We start from the raw sequence: 18,088 nt of genomic DNA, 5'->3' as shown, positions 1-18,088 counted from the left end.
ATTCTTGTTTTGTTTTACTATTGCAATGTTTATTGTAAATTATTTATCCATGCACATCATTGTTTTTTTAAGATTCATGTGCCCTTATAATTTTGACTCAATAGGTATAACTTCTCTATGCATCTCTTCTGACGTGTTTCCTGTTATCACTGAAAGCTGCTTTGAAACAATCTATACTGTAAAAAGCACTATATAAATAAAGATGACTTGACTTGACCGGCGCGAGGGCGGGACAATAACCTCTTCCCAACAGTAAAAACGTGTCATTCACATGAGATGGCACCAGCAATGGCGAACCACAATGATCCACGTTTCAATCCATTTCCAATGGACAAAATTAAGTCCCGCCCTACATTTTTTCTTGTTTGAGAAGCTGTTTCACTCGGATATATACATCATAGGGAAGAAAAAACTATCGCAAACTCCTTTAAAATGGACAGTTTCAATAGTATAGCCACATGACAAACGATATGCATGTTTGATGTTAATGTGAAAAAAATGGAAAATGAATGTCCAGTAATATCTAATTTTACAACTTCATCGCCATGACTGTGCAACACCATAAACCGTAACACTTCAAATTATTGAAATAAAAATCACTAACTTTTTTTGAGAAAAGTTTTAAAATATAAAATAATTAACTATTTTAACTTAATAAGTTCTTAGAATGTCTCACTGTTTGTCTGACCAATGGAAGACATTTATGGGAAACGTGTTTGAAAACAGCCATTATTTGTACTGACACAGAAATTTGTGTAAAATGCAAAATATCATGAAATCAAGCGCATTTTACAAGGCAACAATCTTCAGTCTTCCCTAACAAAAGAAGTATACTGTGGTGATACCATAGTACAATGATGTATCAGATGTTGATACCATGGTATTATGAATTACACCATGGCACTAAATATTTACCATATTCATCTGCCATGTTAGTGGTACAAGATAATTCAAAGAATACTAATAACCACACGTCCAAAAAAACATAGTAGTAAATTGGTTTTACTGCATTTCAACATCACATGGATCATGTTGTTCGAAAAGACAGTAATAGTGAAAAGTGTTGGTTTCATATAAACATTTACTCTATATATAACAATTATTTATCATGGTAACCATAGATTATCCTAATACTATAAGTTAGTAACTGCAGATATAGTAGATCATATAGCATAAGATAATAAGAGATCTCCTCTTAAGTATGTTCTCTTAGTCTTAGGATGCATACAGGACATCGTAACTTCTAGTATTAGCAACTTGTAGTAGGCTAGAAGTAGTATTTCGGCGGAAATTTACCATGGTTTGTTTAAAGTGCTAACCAAACGCGCATCTTACGACTCGTCATCAGGACGCACCGATTTAACATTAACTTAGATTTCATGAAAATCAATCGCAGTTCTGTCAGATACATCACGAGACCGATCCGATCACTTCGACCGCTTCAAAAATATATTGATTCACTGGATTCTTACCCGCTCTGAAGAGAGAAAGTCCCCGGGATTTGTAGTAAAACACACTGTCCGTGTGAAGGAGTGAATGATGTGTCAGTTCAACACAAACGTCTTCAGCGTTTGTCAACATCAGCAGCTCGAGACGCGCCCGCTAACCACACCACGGACACGCGCTCACAGACACTTAGTTTGGTGGGTTGGTCAGTCAGATTATAAAAAATTTTTTTTTTAAAAATACAATTTACATACATTTCATTCATACATCATTTTTGTTATGTATTACCTTTTCCATTGTGATTTTTTGTTTAATTGTTTTTGATTAAATTGCCTATAATACATTAAATATGTTTTGGAAGACTGCTTTATTATTACTTAAGAATAACTTAAACTTTATATATATACTTTAAAGTTAAGTATATATATATATAAATTCACAGAAATATATATTTAATATATATTACATATATATAATACAATTTATATTTATACAATTTATAGCATATATACTTATCTTTAAAAACTTAAAGAATTTTGCTTGTCAAATAAGCATATCTAACTCATCAATATATATTTGTATTTGTTCCTATCTTCAGATGAATTCAGCTACCTCATTCAGACCAGTGTGTGAAGAGAGAGGATGAGAAGAAAAGACAGAAAACCAGAGAAGGTGTTCTTTGTGGCCTTAGTGAATGTCTCATTCATGTGTGTAGCAGAGGTCACGACCCCTGAGCTCCTGTTCTGGTGTGAGTTACGGACATTACAGCCAAACCACTCACCTGAGAGAGAAATACAGACAGAGACACACATAACAGCAATGTACTTTAACACTCTATCCTGAGGAAAATGCTGTTGCCAGGGTGTTGCTATGCAGTTGTGGTGGTTTCTTGGCCAAAAGAGTCCACATTCAAGTCTCAATTATATAGTGATCAGTTGTCAGATATGGCAGATAAGTCTTCACTGTAAATCTGTGGGATTTGTTGCCCGTTTTTTGGGTTGATCACAGTGAAGTAACAACACAGCTCTCTTCAATAAGACACATGATTGGAGAAATCATTCATGTCTGGAACACAAACACTGCAGTTTGAGTTCAAACTCTGAGGTTTTATATTTAGTGTTATGACTAACCCCAAGCATGAGCAATAACAGTGATGCTGCCTTAGAAAGTTTCATTCAAATAAACATGGAAGAATTGACACTCGTTTTGACATTTAAAAAGGATCCATTTCTAACAAATGGGAGAAATGGACTGAGTAGCAAAACAATAATCAATATCTGAATCTGTATACATCAAAAACAGAATTTATACCCCCTTTTATGTGTATTTTCCATTTTTACTATACGTAAAACTTTTTTTTTTAATTCAATAATAAAAAGTTAAAATAAGTATCTAACGCAGTGGTCTTCACTATTTTTTTGGTGAGAGCGGCATTGATAGGACAAAGTCAGTAGGAGAGCCATTTTTACAGGAATGTATAAAAAGTTACATCCAGTCATAAATACCTTATCTGTTTATCTGTGACCCCTGAACATTCAATATGCAATGCAATAAATCATTTTTTTTTTATGATTTACCAGTCATATTTGTAACTGAGACAAGATGATTTCCCTTAATGACAAAAAAGCAGGATTTCCAGAATAGATTCATCCCAGAATGACATTAAGTTATTTTTTTCTACATTAGCCCCTCATGTATCTAATCATCCAAGAGCACATGCGGCGTTAAGAGCTGGAAATACCGCCATAACTGGCAACTCCGCAGGGACTGGATATGTTTACATGCACCACTTTTGTTTCAATCGGTCTGAATTCATTGTGATTGATTAATCTGAATGTATTGTAGTTTACATGAATGCTTAACATCGTGATATGATGCATGATCGGGGTGATGTGCACGTTTATAAGTCAAAGGATTCAAATTGGGAATAGGTTTTTTGACATTCGCACACTGCACAAATATACAAAGTTTCCCGCTGTTGTCGCGTATTAACCATTTTCCTACATTGGTTCTTTATTTGTTTTAAACAGCAGACTTAATATCAAATTCTGGTCATAATTTGGAGACTATGATGAACCGTTATGCCGTGCTGTTGTATTGATCATGCAGTAAAAATGCCCAAAATCAGTCGTCTGTGGATGAGAATCTGAAACAAGGACTGGTGAGCCGTTGTCCTGCTTCACTTCACAGATACTGAGTGAAAGGAGAATTATAGAACGACGTGACACTCGTTTATACGACACTTTATTCATCAGAAGAACAGCGCGTTCAGCGCGACGGACGGCGTCCTTTCAGTTTCGGTTTTCAATCGATCAAGTGAACATGTTCTCTCGATAAACCTTTCAATCCGATCAATATCATTTGAAAATAGAGCTGACACTTTGAGTTTTTAATGGGTTATGTTATAGTCCTACTTCTTTTTAAATGTTTTTATGAAATATCTGTAGTGACTGCTTGATCATATCACTGTATTCTTTACCGCCATGCGAGCCAAAAATGAAAGCTTGGCGAGCCGCGCAATACACTGATCTAACGTATAGTAAAACTACAGTATATAAGTAAAAAGTTAAACAAAAAAATGCAATTAATGTACAGTTCTCCATACAAGTTTTGTTATATATTTTCTGCTTGAGTGATGATTATGATAGTTACAAATAAGAGTTAAAAATAATGAATCGAGAAAATGGCAGTGTTGTTAAGTGTTGACATTTAATTTTTGAAACTTGTATAAAAGCACATCGGCGTTTTAACAGTGTTACAAAAACAGAAATCATTAAAAGTGCAAATCTAATATTGAAATAAAAAAACATAAACATAAGCAATAAACATAAAAACAAGCACATGATAAAGTATAAGCAAAGTTGCCCACTATCCCAGAGCTTGAAATAAATACATTCCCCTTTTATTCACTTTTCCAAATGCATGTTCCTTCTTCTGTGAAACACAAAAGGCGCAGTTTAGAAGAGGCTGCTAAGCTCTGAAAATTACAGCAAAAAGCACCATAAAATGAGTCTATATTTTGCTATAAATCCCTTATGTGTTCCACAGAAGAAAGCAAGTGAACATGATGTTGATGTTGAGTAAATCATGACTGAATTTACATTTCTGACAGCATTAATCCTTTAAGAACAGAACAGAAGATGACTGATAGAACACATTTCACGAGTTTTCATTTCATTATATGTTACTAATCATACTTATCTAACCTCTCAGATGACATCATCATATTTCCTGAAGTTCGCTATATAAGTGTAAGGCAACATAAGCCTTTTCATAGTATTTTAGCGATATAGAGCTGAGTCCTAAAACACAACACAAGTTGGTAATTTGTACTTCCGGTTCCATCGTCTTAAAGCCTATGGGATTTTTTAATGTGTTTTTGGTTAAATGCTTGAAATAAGGTCTATGGTGAACACAAGCTCAAGATATTTTAACGTTTTATTCTATGACACAAAATACATCAGTAATACCCCACTCATGATTTTTTATAGCTTTCATGTGTCTTGAAAAAGGCGGTTGCTAGCAAGTGCTAAAATGGACTACAGTTGGGGACATTAGGGATAGTTCACCAAAAAATGAAAATTCTGTTATCATTTACTCAAGTCATTTGAAACCCGTAAGACTTTCGTTCATCTTCAGAACACAAATGAAGATCTTTTTGATGAAATCTGAGAGATTTCTGTCCCTCCATTGACACTACGCAACTACCACTTTCACGCTTCAAAAAGTTCATAAAGAGATCGTGAAACTAATCCATATGAAGCGGTTTCAGCGACTCGATCGCTTTTATTGAATTTAGGCTTTTAATCAGCCGAACAGATAAACTCATGGTGTATGTGATTTCAGCAAGACAACATCTTTGATGATCCTGGAACAACATTCCAATCAACCAATGTACAGTTTAGGCTTACAACCAGGGTTAGGTGCTTCTGCATCAGTGTTATTCACTATCATTTCCCTCTGATTGTATGGAAAAGTTATGGGTAGGGTTAAGTTTAGAGCTAGGGATAGGGTTAGTACTACATTTTCAGACAGGAATGTTGTTCCAAGAACATGTTTTACTTGGAAAAATCACGGTGACCGTAAACTCATCTACACACTAGTTGCTTTCATTGCTTCACTGTGTTTATAATCATGCTCTTGCAAACTATTCTCACTCGAAGCTTCCAACTTGTAGATTTTAAATAAAGATTGAGAGAGTTGTTGGAAACTTATGGTGGTGACGTTTAAGTTATTTGCCCTTGGTGTAGTTTGTTTAGCTTTTGCTTCTGGTGATTGGATTTCGGCTTCAAAATTCCTAAAATTGGTGTTCATTTTGGTCACCGAGCTTATTTTCTGCAATGACTCTGAAGCCAATAGAACAATACTGGCTTTTTGACGAAGGAGGGAACCAAAGTGTTGGCCTACAGCCTACAAAAATACATCATCACAGTAGCACAACATTAGATAAATGAATGTGCATTTCCTCTTAAGTATGTTCTCATTCCAATTGTTTTTGTCTGTAAAAAATATTGTTTCAACTAAAAAAATAAGTGTTAATGCTTCCTTTACAATTGTGAGTTTAGTCAACTCAAATATCTAAGTTGTCAACATCACATTTCAAGTTGACTAAATGTACAATTTTAAAGCACACAACACTTTTTTTTACAGTGTATTTTATAAATAATGCACACATTTTTGTGAAGTGAGAAGGAGAAAAGAAAAAGAAAAGATAAAGAAAAAACTTCCTAATACTTTTGATCTGATAAAATAAGCGTTTCAAACACCAGCTCTCACACAATCACCTTCAAACAGATCCTTCTACATTTCAAACCTCACCAGAACTGCTTTTACTTTGAGTATGTGATTTTTATATTGTTGTAAATATGTGTTCTTTACACTGATTTTGCATATACTTCAACAGTTATATAGTGCATTTATATTTTGAGAGTCTGAGCGTGTTTCTTGCAAAGCGGTTTGTTCTTTTTGGAGAAGAAGCTCTGGCCCTCCAGACTGACGCTGCAAACCTGAAGAGAACAACAGACACTCATCACACAACACTCAATGAATACCCTAACACTCACAGACAAACCTGAACACACACGTACTGAGCACACGAAGCAGGTGTCGTGCCAGGTGCCGCCCAGGGCCTCTAGAAACTTGTCTCCTGCTTCTATTGGGAAATCACAGCCACGGCAACCAGTCCCAAACAGACTGTAGTAATCTGAAGACACAATTACAAAACAGTATCAACGACTTTATCTAAAAGGGCTCAGAGACACTTTAAAATCAGCTTTGTCTCTGATGTTTCTTCTAAAATTCCTTAGGAGAAATTAAAATGGACATAAAAGAAACTGTTGGTGCCATAAAGTAAGAGACCTTAGCAAGGATGCATTTGAAGTGACAGTAAAAACTTTTAGAATGTTACAAAAAGATTTCTATTTCAAATAAATGCTGTTCTTTTGAGCTTTCTATTCATCAAAGAATCCTGAAAAACTGTATCACTGTTTCAACAAAAAAATTAGGCGGCTCAACTGTTTTCAACATTGACGATTATAAGAAATGTTTCTTGAGTATCAAATCAGCATATTAGAATGATTTCTGAAGGATCATGTGACATTGAAGACTGCAGTAATGCTGAAAATAAGGCTTTGTATCACAGAAATAAATTAAAGTCAGAATCTGACATGGAGCGGACTGCCTAAAACCCAGGAGAAAATAACATTTTTCTATTTGAAAATGTAATTTTAGGTTGCAATAACATCCATAAGAGACCTCTTTCAAAAACATTAAAACATCTCATTGACTCCAAACTTTTAATCGGTAAAGTAGCTCAGATCATTTGGTCTTGGCAGAAATGTTCCCACTGAAATCTCTTCAGACTATGAGATCTTTGCAAATGTGAGGACAATTCAAAACCTTGTTATTATTCTTTTAAAAACACAAGTCATTACTGGAGTCTTTTTTAGGAGAAACACCTGAGAAGCTTCATAACAGTCTAAGAGAAATAATTGAGATATTAAAAACACATAATTGTGTAGTATCTTCTTATTTTGTAGCTGTAATCTTCTACATTATGAGGAGCTGCCAACATTCCCCATAAGGAAAAAGGTTTAAAAAAAAACATACTAAATATTGTGTTAATGTAAATGTATATGTCATGTAAACATAACATGTACTAAATTAAAACTGTAATAATACACTCATCTCTTACTTCCTAAGATTGAAACAAGCAAATTTGAAACAAATGTTGCTGCTTTGAAACTATATGTACTGTAAAAAGCGCTATACAAATAAACTTGACTTGAACTGAATTTAATGCAGAAAGGTTTGTATGGGAGTCAGGTGGTCTAAAATAGCATTAGCTCAGTATTAAAAAGTAATAGAAGTCTATAGAAAGCAAAAGACAAACAAACACCTCTCTCGCAGTATGGCTCTCCATCCTCGAGGTGAAAAGTATCGTTTCTTATCGGTTGCTGGCAGGATGCACAGAGGAAGCAGTACACATGCCAGGTCTGCTTGAGTGCATTGATCACTTCCTGTTAAAACACATCATCATCATAATAGTTACACAATACACATATACTGCCATTCAAAAGTTTTGGGTCGGTATGATTATTTTATGTTATTGAAAAAAGTATATTATGCTCACCAAGGCTGCATTTATTTGATTTTAAAATAACAGTTTAAATTTTAAAATGCAATGTATTCAATTTTCAGCATCATTACTGCAGTCTTCAGTGTCGCATGATCTTTCAGAAATTATTCTAATATGCTAATTTGCTTCTCAACATTTCTTATTTTTATCAATGTTGAAACCAGTTGTGCTGCTTAGTATTTTTGTGAAAACTGATTCTTTGATGAATAGAAAGTCTGAAAGAACAGCATTTATATGAAATACAAATCTTTTGTCACTTCTGATAAATGTAAAATCAATCAGACATCTTACTGACCCTAAACTTTGAACGGTAGTGTGCATGCACATAAAATGAAGAAAAGAATGTTCACACAGTCCTAAAAGACATATTAATGTCTCTCTGTGTGTGAATATATTTGTATAACCGAGCCAAAAGCTCAAGCGTTTGACAGGCAGTTAGAGATTGAGTATATTTCATGTTTATGAAACACACAGTCACGGACCCCCAGGATTTTGTGCTGGCAGCGTGAGCATGTCGGAGCGAAGAACTCTTCGTAGCAGTGTTGGCAGTAGACAGAGCCCTGTTCCTCCACAAACCCCAGCTCGCTCAGAGACACGCTGCAGTGAGCGCATGTGAACTCCTCCGGGTGCCAGGATTTGCCCATCGCCATCAGGAACGGCCCCCTGAACCACACCAGAAAACACACACTCACATCAAACAGCAATACAGATTTGTGCTATTGTACATTGGATGAATATTATGTTGTGACATAGCCAAATCTTTGGTCAAATTTGCTATTATTCTGGGAAAGGAAACCTAGATGGTAAGAGACTAACAAGCCACCAACCACAGTCTGTTCTGCTTATACAATATTTAAAGGCCCCCTGAAATCAAAATGAAGTTTTTTAGCTCTTAGGATGAATATGTTAGCCTGTAGCCTGGTGTGTTCCAAAATCAATGACAAAATTCGCGCATTCAAAACTTACAGTCCCTCAATTCCACTAAAATGCGTCACGGATTTTTATGACGTCACCGCGGACTTCAGCTTCTCATCACATCTACTGTCCAATCAAATGCTCTCTAGAAACTGAAGATATCACCAGCGCTCGATTCGTTTCCATGGTGCTGTCAAGTACGACTGCAGTCTGAGATAAACGAAACTATTGGTTGTTTGAAAAGGGGGAGGGGCCATTCAATATGTCCCGCCTTAGCTTCCTGTTTCAGTGGAAATTACGTCAACGAATCAAACAAAGCGGCGCGTTTCAATATATACACATAACATGTATAGCACATGTTATACATAACATGTGCATATACATAACAGTACACTCATATATCACATACACTCATAAATAAGTTGTATATGTAGCCTAAGTATGTAAGACCCACTTTATCTGCATAGATTATATACATATACTATAGCAAATCTCAATACTCGCTTATATCATCACAAAATGTCAACTATATTATTGCCTAGCTCTAATCTGTGAAATGTGAAGATATTAACGTATTATAAACATTAGCATCATGATTTTCAGTAAATCTGCTTTGAAACAATGTGTATTGTGAAAACTACTATACAAATATACTTGATTTGACCAAAGGAATTGGAATATTTTTGGCACGATCACCAACGGCTTCAGCAAATATCTGAACATCAGAGGTAATTTAGTGTGATAGTGAAACTGAGAATAGTGTGTGTGTGTGTGTGTGTGTGTGTGTGTGTGTGTGAGACAGTCTAGTTCCGGGCTATTCAATTGGCGGCCCGCGGGCCAGCTCCGGCCCGCCAATCATCTCCATCCGGCCCGAGGGCAGCCCAACCTCCCTCCTCTTCTTTTCCTGGCGGTGTGGCTAAATTTGGTTAAATATGCGCGTGGCCGCAGTGGCGCCTTCAGCTGTACGGCTATACGCACTGTGTGTGTACCATGAGCGCTCCGACTGACCTGAGAAACGTTTTCAGTCCGAATATTTCAGCAGTTATTATGTGTGTGTCCCGTATTTCTGTCGACTGAACCAGCGATATCAGTCATTCCTGAATTAATCATTCTTTGGTTCGATAATTTCCTTTCCATGAATTGGCCAAACGCGCTTGCATAACGGTCTGAAACGATTCGGATTCGTTCGGACCGTTCTGTCACTGAATCATCTGAAGCGGTTTCTCGGTCAGTAACAACAAATATAGAACAAATATTGCTGTTTCCGTTGTTTCACTAGTTTACTTTGAACTACGCAGCGCGGCCCAGTGGATAACAGAATGCAAGCTTAAAGGAGTTGCGTTTACTCCCGGTCCCGGACACTATTATTAAACAGCGTTGCGACATCCAGTGAGAAGCGTTTCAGTCTGACACATCTCTCTGTTACAAACCACAAATCACTCAATGATTTTAAATCGGATGAAACAGCCTCAACATTCCCAACACGACTGATGAGGTAAATAGCAGAAACATTGTGCCATGAACGAAGTTAGAAGACTAAATCCCTAATCACCACCCTTACAAACATTTACCATGAATGTACTGTAGTAATTTACCATGGTTTGGGCAGAAATGTGGAATATTTATATTGAATACTATGTTATAGTCATTTATATTGCATTACATTTATTAGGGGGCTAGAGAAATATATAGTTAATTGTGTGTATAGTTTTTACCCGTTTAAGCATTTATTATACAGTGTGAGTGAGTAGCCATGCGTGGTTTTACCTATGATCTCACTGTCAGAATATTTTAATTTAAGCCTATAATAATTATTAATAAAATAATTATTACCAATAGCTATGATCTTGTATAATTCATATATTTGTACATGGGTGTAAATAAGTTATGTATTATGGTCTGATAAATCTGCATACAGTTGGGTTCCACATTTCCAAGTAAATACAATACTTTTATGTATACCTAAGCTTACTTATTGATACTGTTATGTTTCAATAAATAAGCTAAACCCATCGGCCCACCTCAACTTTTCGATTTAAAAATCCGGCCCTCGAATGAAGCTAATTGAATAGCCCTGGTCTAGTGTAATGCTTACTCTCATGTGGAATAAATATTCAAGGTTTAATTTGCTAAATGAAGGCTCTGTGAGAAGAGACTGATCCTAATTACTAATAACCACACACACACACACACACACACACACACACACACACACACACACACACACACACACAGGTAACTAAGTCTCCACTTTCCAATCTCTATTGCCACCGTGAGTGTGTGGTATCTGGTGTGTGTTACACAGGTGTGTGTTTCTTGTTAGATAAGGTGGTCTGTGAAAGTAAGGGGTGAGTTTAGAGAGACTATTGTTATTAAATATCGCTCTTAAGGTAATCATCTCATTGTCAAAGTGAAAGAGAGAGACGGCGAGAGGAAAGATGGGGAAACATAAGCTCCCGATCAAAACCTAGAGAGTCATTAGACATTAGAGAGTCAGTCAATCACAAAAACTATTTATCTATGAAGGAAATGAATGGGATTTAAACTTCTGAAACCCGAGTGTTGCTCCATTGATTTTAGAGTTACTTACAGTAGATTGTTGCTGAGCTAACAACACAATACTTTAATAAGCACACAAATATTTAGCCCATAAAATAGTGGAAGAAATAGTCAATTTATGTTTATATGATGTATCTATAGTTTGTTAATTAATTATATTAATATATTGTATTAATAATAATTATAGATATTGTAAGAATTAGTCTATGTCTAAATTATTTATTTTCTAAATACTTTAAGGAATTAATTATATTAATACATTCCATTGAGAATAATTAGACAGATATTGCAAGAAAATGTTTATATGAATTATTTGTATAAATACTCTGTAACTAAATGTATTTTATTAATATATTACTAATAATAATTCGTATACAAATATTAGAGGAAATTTTCCATTTAAGTTTATATTAATTATTCTAATAAATCCTTTTTTTTCTACTAAATTAATTTGAATAATTTATTAATGATAATTATATTAATAATAAATGTTATATTATATTAATAAAAAAGGATAGAAATGCATCCATATGCAGCTCACTATGTATTAGAACAGAATCAGAAGAGCTGCAGATTTGAGGGTAAGAAGTGAAACATCATATGGATGAAAGCTAATCAGTATGAACATGTGTTATGTGACATTTTCATGGTGAAACTATATTAATGATATTGTGATTCGACATCCTGTAATACTGTGCTAAGGGTGCAGAGAAAACTAAATGTTAATGTCAGTATGTGTTCAATTAAAACTGGAATAATGTTTCTGACTGAAAACAACAATGAGGCAATAGTGCCAGTTGTTGTTAAACATGTTTTGAGATATCACATTCATTTTGCATGATACAGTTTTTTTTAAATCGTATAGACCATTTCAACGGCTATTTGTAGATGGAAGGAAGTGACGTGTTTGGCCCTCAGACGTTTCCGGTTAGTTACCGCGCACATTCAAAACAACAGACGGGAGGCGTTTTTTATGGCAATTGTTCGATTATTTTCTTTTTCATTTGATAAAACATGTCAAAATTTAAATTAGGGGCGTGCTGTTCGGTTGTTGGCTGTTCTCTCAGGCCCGGAACTAACTTGCTTTCGGAAATCAAAGCGTTTAGATTTCCGAAAACCAAAAACCACCGTGACGCCTGGATTGCGGCAGTGAAGAGAGAAGGCTGGATACCAACTAGCAACTCTAGGATATGCAGCACACATTTTATCTCTGGTAAGTAACTTAAACGGCATTTGTGTCACTAAATAATTTGTATTTCTATACGTTAACTATTTAACTATGGTGAATAATTATTGAGCTAGCAGTTTGGCTCCATCATGGTTTTCATATGTAACGTAGATAGCATGTAACGTTAAATAGCTAACGTTAGCGTTTTGATACGTTTGCAGTGAAAAAGCCAGATTTTTATTTCCGTTTCATTTCTAAATGTTCTGTGGGCTATAATTAGTAAAGTAACGTTAGCCGTACATTAGTTATCTATAGCTATCCATTCAGCTGACAGCAGTGTATAACACTTTACAAATAATGTTTTATTGTGTAACATTAGCTAACTGCATTATTTCACAAAATATAACGATAAACATAATTTTTCATCACTTATTAAGCTTGTTTAATGTTAATTCCAACATGCACTAATGCATTAAACAATAACAGTATGGTTATTTTTTTCATTGCTCATTAACCTGGTTAATTTAAACATTTACATTTAATCATTAGCAGATGCTTTTATCCAAAGCGACTTATAAATGAAGAGAGCAATAAAAGCTGTCAAATCATCTTATATTAAGTATTAAAGTAATACACTTTTATTACAAATCTGTTTTTAATTATTGTGTTTTAAAGCTTTAACCCGATTTTGCCATAGGGCACTAACAAAGCTGTACATTATGAACTTGTGAACAATTTTGCATGTAACGTTATTAGACTCGCTGTAAAATGTTAATTGTTTGTTCATGATCCCTAAAATATTACTAATACAAGACCCTTTTTAAAGTGTTACAGTGCAGTATGCAGTGGTAATACTGATAGCTAGCTAGCTAGTTTATTGATGATTACATTAAAAGTGCTCATGGTCTTTATCTATCCTTAACCAGTGATGTACAAAATATATAACCTGTCCCAATAATGTTTTTCTACTTGTGTCTTTAGGAAAGCCATCAGATGATCCTCTAAATCCAGATTACATACCATCAAAGCTTCCTCATAGACCTGACACCTCCAGAAAAATGGACCGATATCAGAGGTCTCTGAGACGAGCATCAGAGGTCTCTGAGATGAGCATTGGAGTTCAGCCTACTGAGGAAGTGCAGGACATGGACATAGATGTAACACAAGTTAAGTCCTTCAATGATATGTGTGTTGGAACAGATCTCACTATGAGTGATATTGAAGATATGCAGAAACTGAACACATCTTACAAAGAGCAAGTGAGAAGCCTAGATTCAAAGGTACAAACTCTCACCTGTGAGAGGAAACAACTGAAATCTGATGTGGATTTAAACAATGATCAAATCATTCACTTCTACACTGGCCTTCGCTCATCCAAAGTGTTTTTTGCCCTTTTGACATATCTCACCACTGCTTGGAGTCCGAGAACACAGAGTCCTCCAACACCTCTCCAGTTTTACTTGGTATTAATGAAACTGAGACTTGGCCTCACTCATAAAGATCTTGCCTTCAGGTTTCATTGCAGTTGTGCAACAATCTCTGCAATATTTCATGACTGGTTGAATGTGATGACACAGCGTTTCAGCTCTCTAATTCATTGGCCTTCTAGGGAAGAGATTAAAAAAAATCTTCCTGCCCTGTTCAAAAGCCCCCCGTTCAATTCAGTGAGGTGTATCATAGACTGCAGCGAGATTTTTATTGACCGACCAACATCTCTCAGTGCAAGAACAATGACATACTCCAACTATAAGTCCCACAACACCATCAAATTCCTGGTTGGCATCAGTCCAACAGGGTCAATCACATTCCTTTCCCAGTCTTGGGGTGGTAGAGCCAGTGACAAAACAATCACAAAATCATCTGGTTTAATTGATCTTTTGGAAGAGGGAGACATTGTCATGGCTGACAGAGGGTTCAGTTTCCCTGAGTATTTTGCTGCGAAAGGAGTCCAGCTACTCATACCAGTTTCAACCCGTGGAAAGACGCAGCTTTCAGGACAAGAAGTGTCTGTGTCACGTCAAATGTCAAGGTTGAGGATTCACGTGGAAAGAGCTATTGGTCGAATTAAAAAGTACTGCATTTTAAGACAAACACTCCCCATAAACTTGGTGAAGCGAAGATCAAAAGACACAGTGGCAACTGTGGATAAAATTCTTTTGGTTTGTTCTGCATTATCTAATTTGGACAAATCATTAATTCGGTAAAAAAAAATACATGAGACAATTCAAATACAAGTGGTTGAAAACCTTTTATTTTGTTATTAAATGATTGTGTACAGAATTATTTATTTCTGTTGTATATAGATTTCTATTGGATTTATGTTTGGTCTTTAAATATTATTATTTTTTTCTACTATCTACAATTATTAAAATAAATTTTGTTAATGAGAATATTTGTTGTCCTGCAATTGATTGAATGTATTACAATTATTAAAATAACAATTCTAACAAATTACTTGGAAGGTTGTGTATGGATTCACATTTATTTAGATTATGGTGAACACGCTGAACAAAACCATTGCTCACCAGGGTGCCTTTTTAAGCCTACACATCTCAGATGAAACACCTTGTGACAGACAGAGCACTGTGTGACACATGTTTTAGACCTCCTTTTACACAAACAGGAAGTCTCTGCGATCAGAAATTGTTTCATCAGTTTGTGTGTGCAAATTTCTGTGAGAATGTGCTGTCTGTAGAAGAGGTCCAGTTTTGTTCTGATCTGAGCCCAGTACTCTTTAGAGAACTCTACTTTCTGAATGTGGCAGTCCTCTTTTGTCCAAATGACAAAGAAAGATGTTTCCAGTTCACACACTGCCATTTGCCCCTGAACTTGTGCATAGTATGCATGGTTATGTTTAAGCTCAAAGTTTTTTCCCAGACAGAAATCTTTGTTCTTGATAGCATCAGTTATGGACATATTTGCATACTTTAAGGGGCATTTTATTTCAAGTGTTGCACGTGGGCAGCACTTGCAATGGACTATTCCATCTGGGCTGGCTCCTAAATGAGGAAACTTTGGATTTACTACTAACCCTATTTCTTCTACTATCAAGCTGTCATGACAAGTCATCTGGTTTGAAGTAAATGCTTCTCTAGCTAGTTTTTCATTATTCTTTCCCCAAGCTAAGGCTGGTACATTTCTGCTGGATGTGTAGCCCATGATTTTAGATGTCACGCTAGCTTGACTTGTCTTGCTTCTTAACACTTCATTAAAGTGGCTAGCGGTGATTCTGCCCTGTCTCTGCTCAAACCACTGTTCACAAGAGGACTGCCCCAGTGTATTTTCTTGGAGGTGCTTACAATTCAGTTCATTAAAGTAAGTAGGGATGGTTTGCATGATTTTATCTAGCTCATTTTGTAGTTCATATTGTGACAATAAACTGTGCTTCTCATCAAAAAACTGTGTGAGGGGCTTTGGCAAGTTTGTTGCATCTACAGTGCTGTCGGTACAAGGTGCGTCACCCGGAACTGCTGTGTGTGATTCCTCCCTAGAATCTGCCTCAGCTGTAGTCAGAACATCAACCCTGTCTGTGTTCTCCTGCTCTCCCTCAGATGCAGTGTCTGTATCACTACCTACAGTTATAGTGGTAAACAGTGCACAGTCTGGGATTTCATTCTGAAATCAGAATCACATTAAGTCATAGTCAAATTTATTTGTGTAGCACATCTCTCAATACAGATAATTTCCAAAAAAAACATAAAAGAGTGAATGTATATGTTGAGGACAGTATTTGCATATCTGTATTGCAATTGGTTTACATTATATGATAACACTTTTTAGAATATGGTACCTTCGTTAATGAATACCTACACAGGAACAAATGAGTAACACAATATTAACAGTCTAGTAGCTTATAAAAACTACTTTTCTATGACCTGGTTTGTCCTTAAAAAGTTCTTATTTGACGATTCAATCTATACAAATGCACACATATATACTGTATGTGTATGGAAAAACATGAAATGTGTACTTACGGTATTTATTTATTTCACAGATATAGTTAGATACTTGTATGGTGACTATATCCATATATGTATTCATGTATGTGACTATATCCATGCAAACCATATAGGAACATGTGTTTTGCATATATTGTCATCAGGTTTCTGCAAATTCCTTACCTTCAATGACTTAAAAAGCATGCTTGGTGAGACCGGTGTGACTACACTGTGTAAGATGGGCTCCCTACTCTGAATTGCTCTTTGTCTGACAGGCTTGGAAAAGTCTATGTCTGCTACTGGTTTTGGATCAATCTAAAACAAAGTGGGATTATACATTTACTGCGAGTATCTACTTTTATATAAAAGCAGCAACACACCCCTTATGAAAATTAACTATGGTTATTAACCAAATAAAAGTCTAGTAACCACGTTTTGTTTCGTTTTTTGATACTCATTTGTATAACCACAGTTTTATTATAAATGCCATGGTTAAACTATGGTTAGTGTTGCAAAACTATGGTTCATTTTGTGGTTACCATGGTTTAACTACAATAACCATGTTTTCTATTTGCAGTAAAACCATAGTTCATTTTCATAAGGGATGTGATTAGAATGTTTAATTTAATATGAATTAGACCAAGAACAACAACAAAAACACGTTAGCCAGAATTGAATTGCATGCACCTTCTTGTTTATTCGTGACCACATGCAGGGCTCAGATGTCACAGATGGAGCATTCAAACCTTCTCTAACACACTGTTCCACAGCAACCAGGATGGCAGCAACATGGCTACACACTTCACCTAACCTAACCACAAATATTTCCAAACGTATGAAATAATTAATTAGGCTATGCAATAGGCAATAGGTAATAATATAATACAACAATTCGTTTACTAGAGGATTAGCAATGTGATTTATTATTTGAATAGACATATTTACCCAGCCATGCAAGTGCAATGCCCACTAATAACCTCCCCGGTCACCTTAGCAACGAACCACGCAGAGTACGTTTTTGACAATGTCTGACTTGCTCCAACTTCGCCAAATACAAGACAAATGTCGTCCACATTGTAGGAACAAATGTTTCCAACTTTTCCACTAAGGAAATAGTTGTAAGCATCTAGGCTACGATATGCCTTGACCGCTTCTCTAGTGTATACACACTCGGTCTCAACCAGATAATGGTACACGTCTGGATACGACACTTCAGGTAAATGTTTTACGTTCTGAGTGAATAGTTGTCGCCTCAGCGTCTGATTTAAAGGATCCGGTAATGCCACGCTATCGTCTATTTGAATTTTTTTTAAATATCTTAACTGTTCTGGTTTAGCTAGACTTAAAAAGTATGCGCTAGTCATTTTGTTTTGACAGCTCCGTGGTTTAAAAATGGAGACACCGGAAGTGCTTCAGGGCCAGACA

General features: G+C 35.7%; 2 protein-coding genes across 10 annotated transcripts in view; both read right to left on the bottom strand.

Moving 5' to 3' along the window:
• bmpr1ba (bone morphogenetic protein receptor, type IBa) overlaps positions 1-1,612 on the bottom strand; it is a 60,066-nt gene extending 58,454 nt beyond the window's left edge. Inside the window, exon 1 of one of the 2 annotated variants that reach the window (XM_077241773.1) lies at positions 1,473-1,612. The gene's annotated coding sequence lies outside the window, so the exon portion shown is untranslated. The remainder of the gene's footprint in view (positions 1-1,472) is intronic. The other variant, XM_077241772.1, reaches the window with a different exon arrangement.
• Positions 1,613-4,136: 2,524 nt separating this feature from the next.
• Positions 4,137-18,088, bottom strand: part of pdlim5a (PDZ and LIM domain 5a) — a 61,004-nt gene continuing 47,052 nt past the window's right edge. For 7 of the 8 annotated variants that reach the window (XM_077241819.1, XM_077241820.1, XM_077241821.1 and 4 more), the window contains 4 exons: positions 8,566-8,746; positions 7,844-7,964; positions 6,534-6,649; positions 4,137-6,452 (listed from right to left, as the gene is read on the bottom strand). In XM_077241819.1, the coding sequence (XP_077097934.1) occupies positions 6,363-6,452; positions 6,534-6,649; positions 7,844-7,964; positions 8,566-8,746 (508 nt within the window). In that variant the 3' untranslated portion in view covers positions 4,137-6,362. The remainder of the gene's footprint in view (positions 6,453-6,533; positions 6,650-7,843; positions 7,965-8,565; positions 8,747-18,088) is intronic. The other variant, XR_013206906.1, reaches the window with a different exon arrangement.

Source organism: Siphateles boraxobius, unplaced genomic scaffold (assembly GCF_051911475.1).
Source record: "Siphateles boraxobius isolate OS27281-9 unplaced genomic scaffold, OSU_SipBor_1 24, whole genome shotgun sequence".
Classification (NCBI taxonomy): domain Eukaryota; kingdom Metazoa; phylum Chordata; class Actinopteri; order Cypriniformes; family Leuciscidae; genus Siphateles; species Siphateles boraxobius.
Note: the sequence above shows the minus strand (reverse complement) of the source record. Positions and strands in the feature narration are given on the sequence as shown.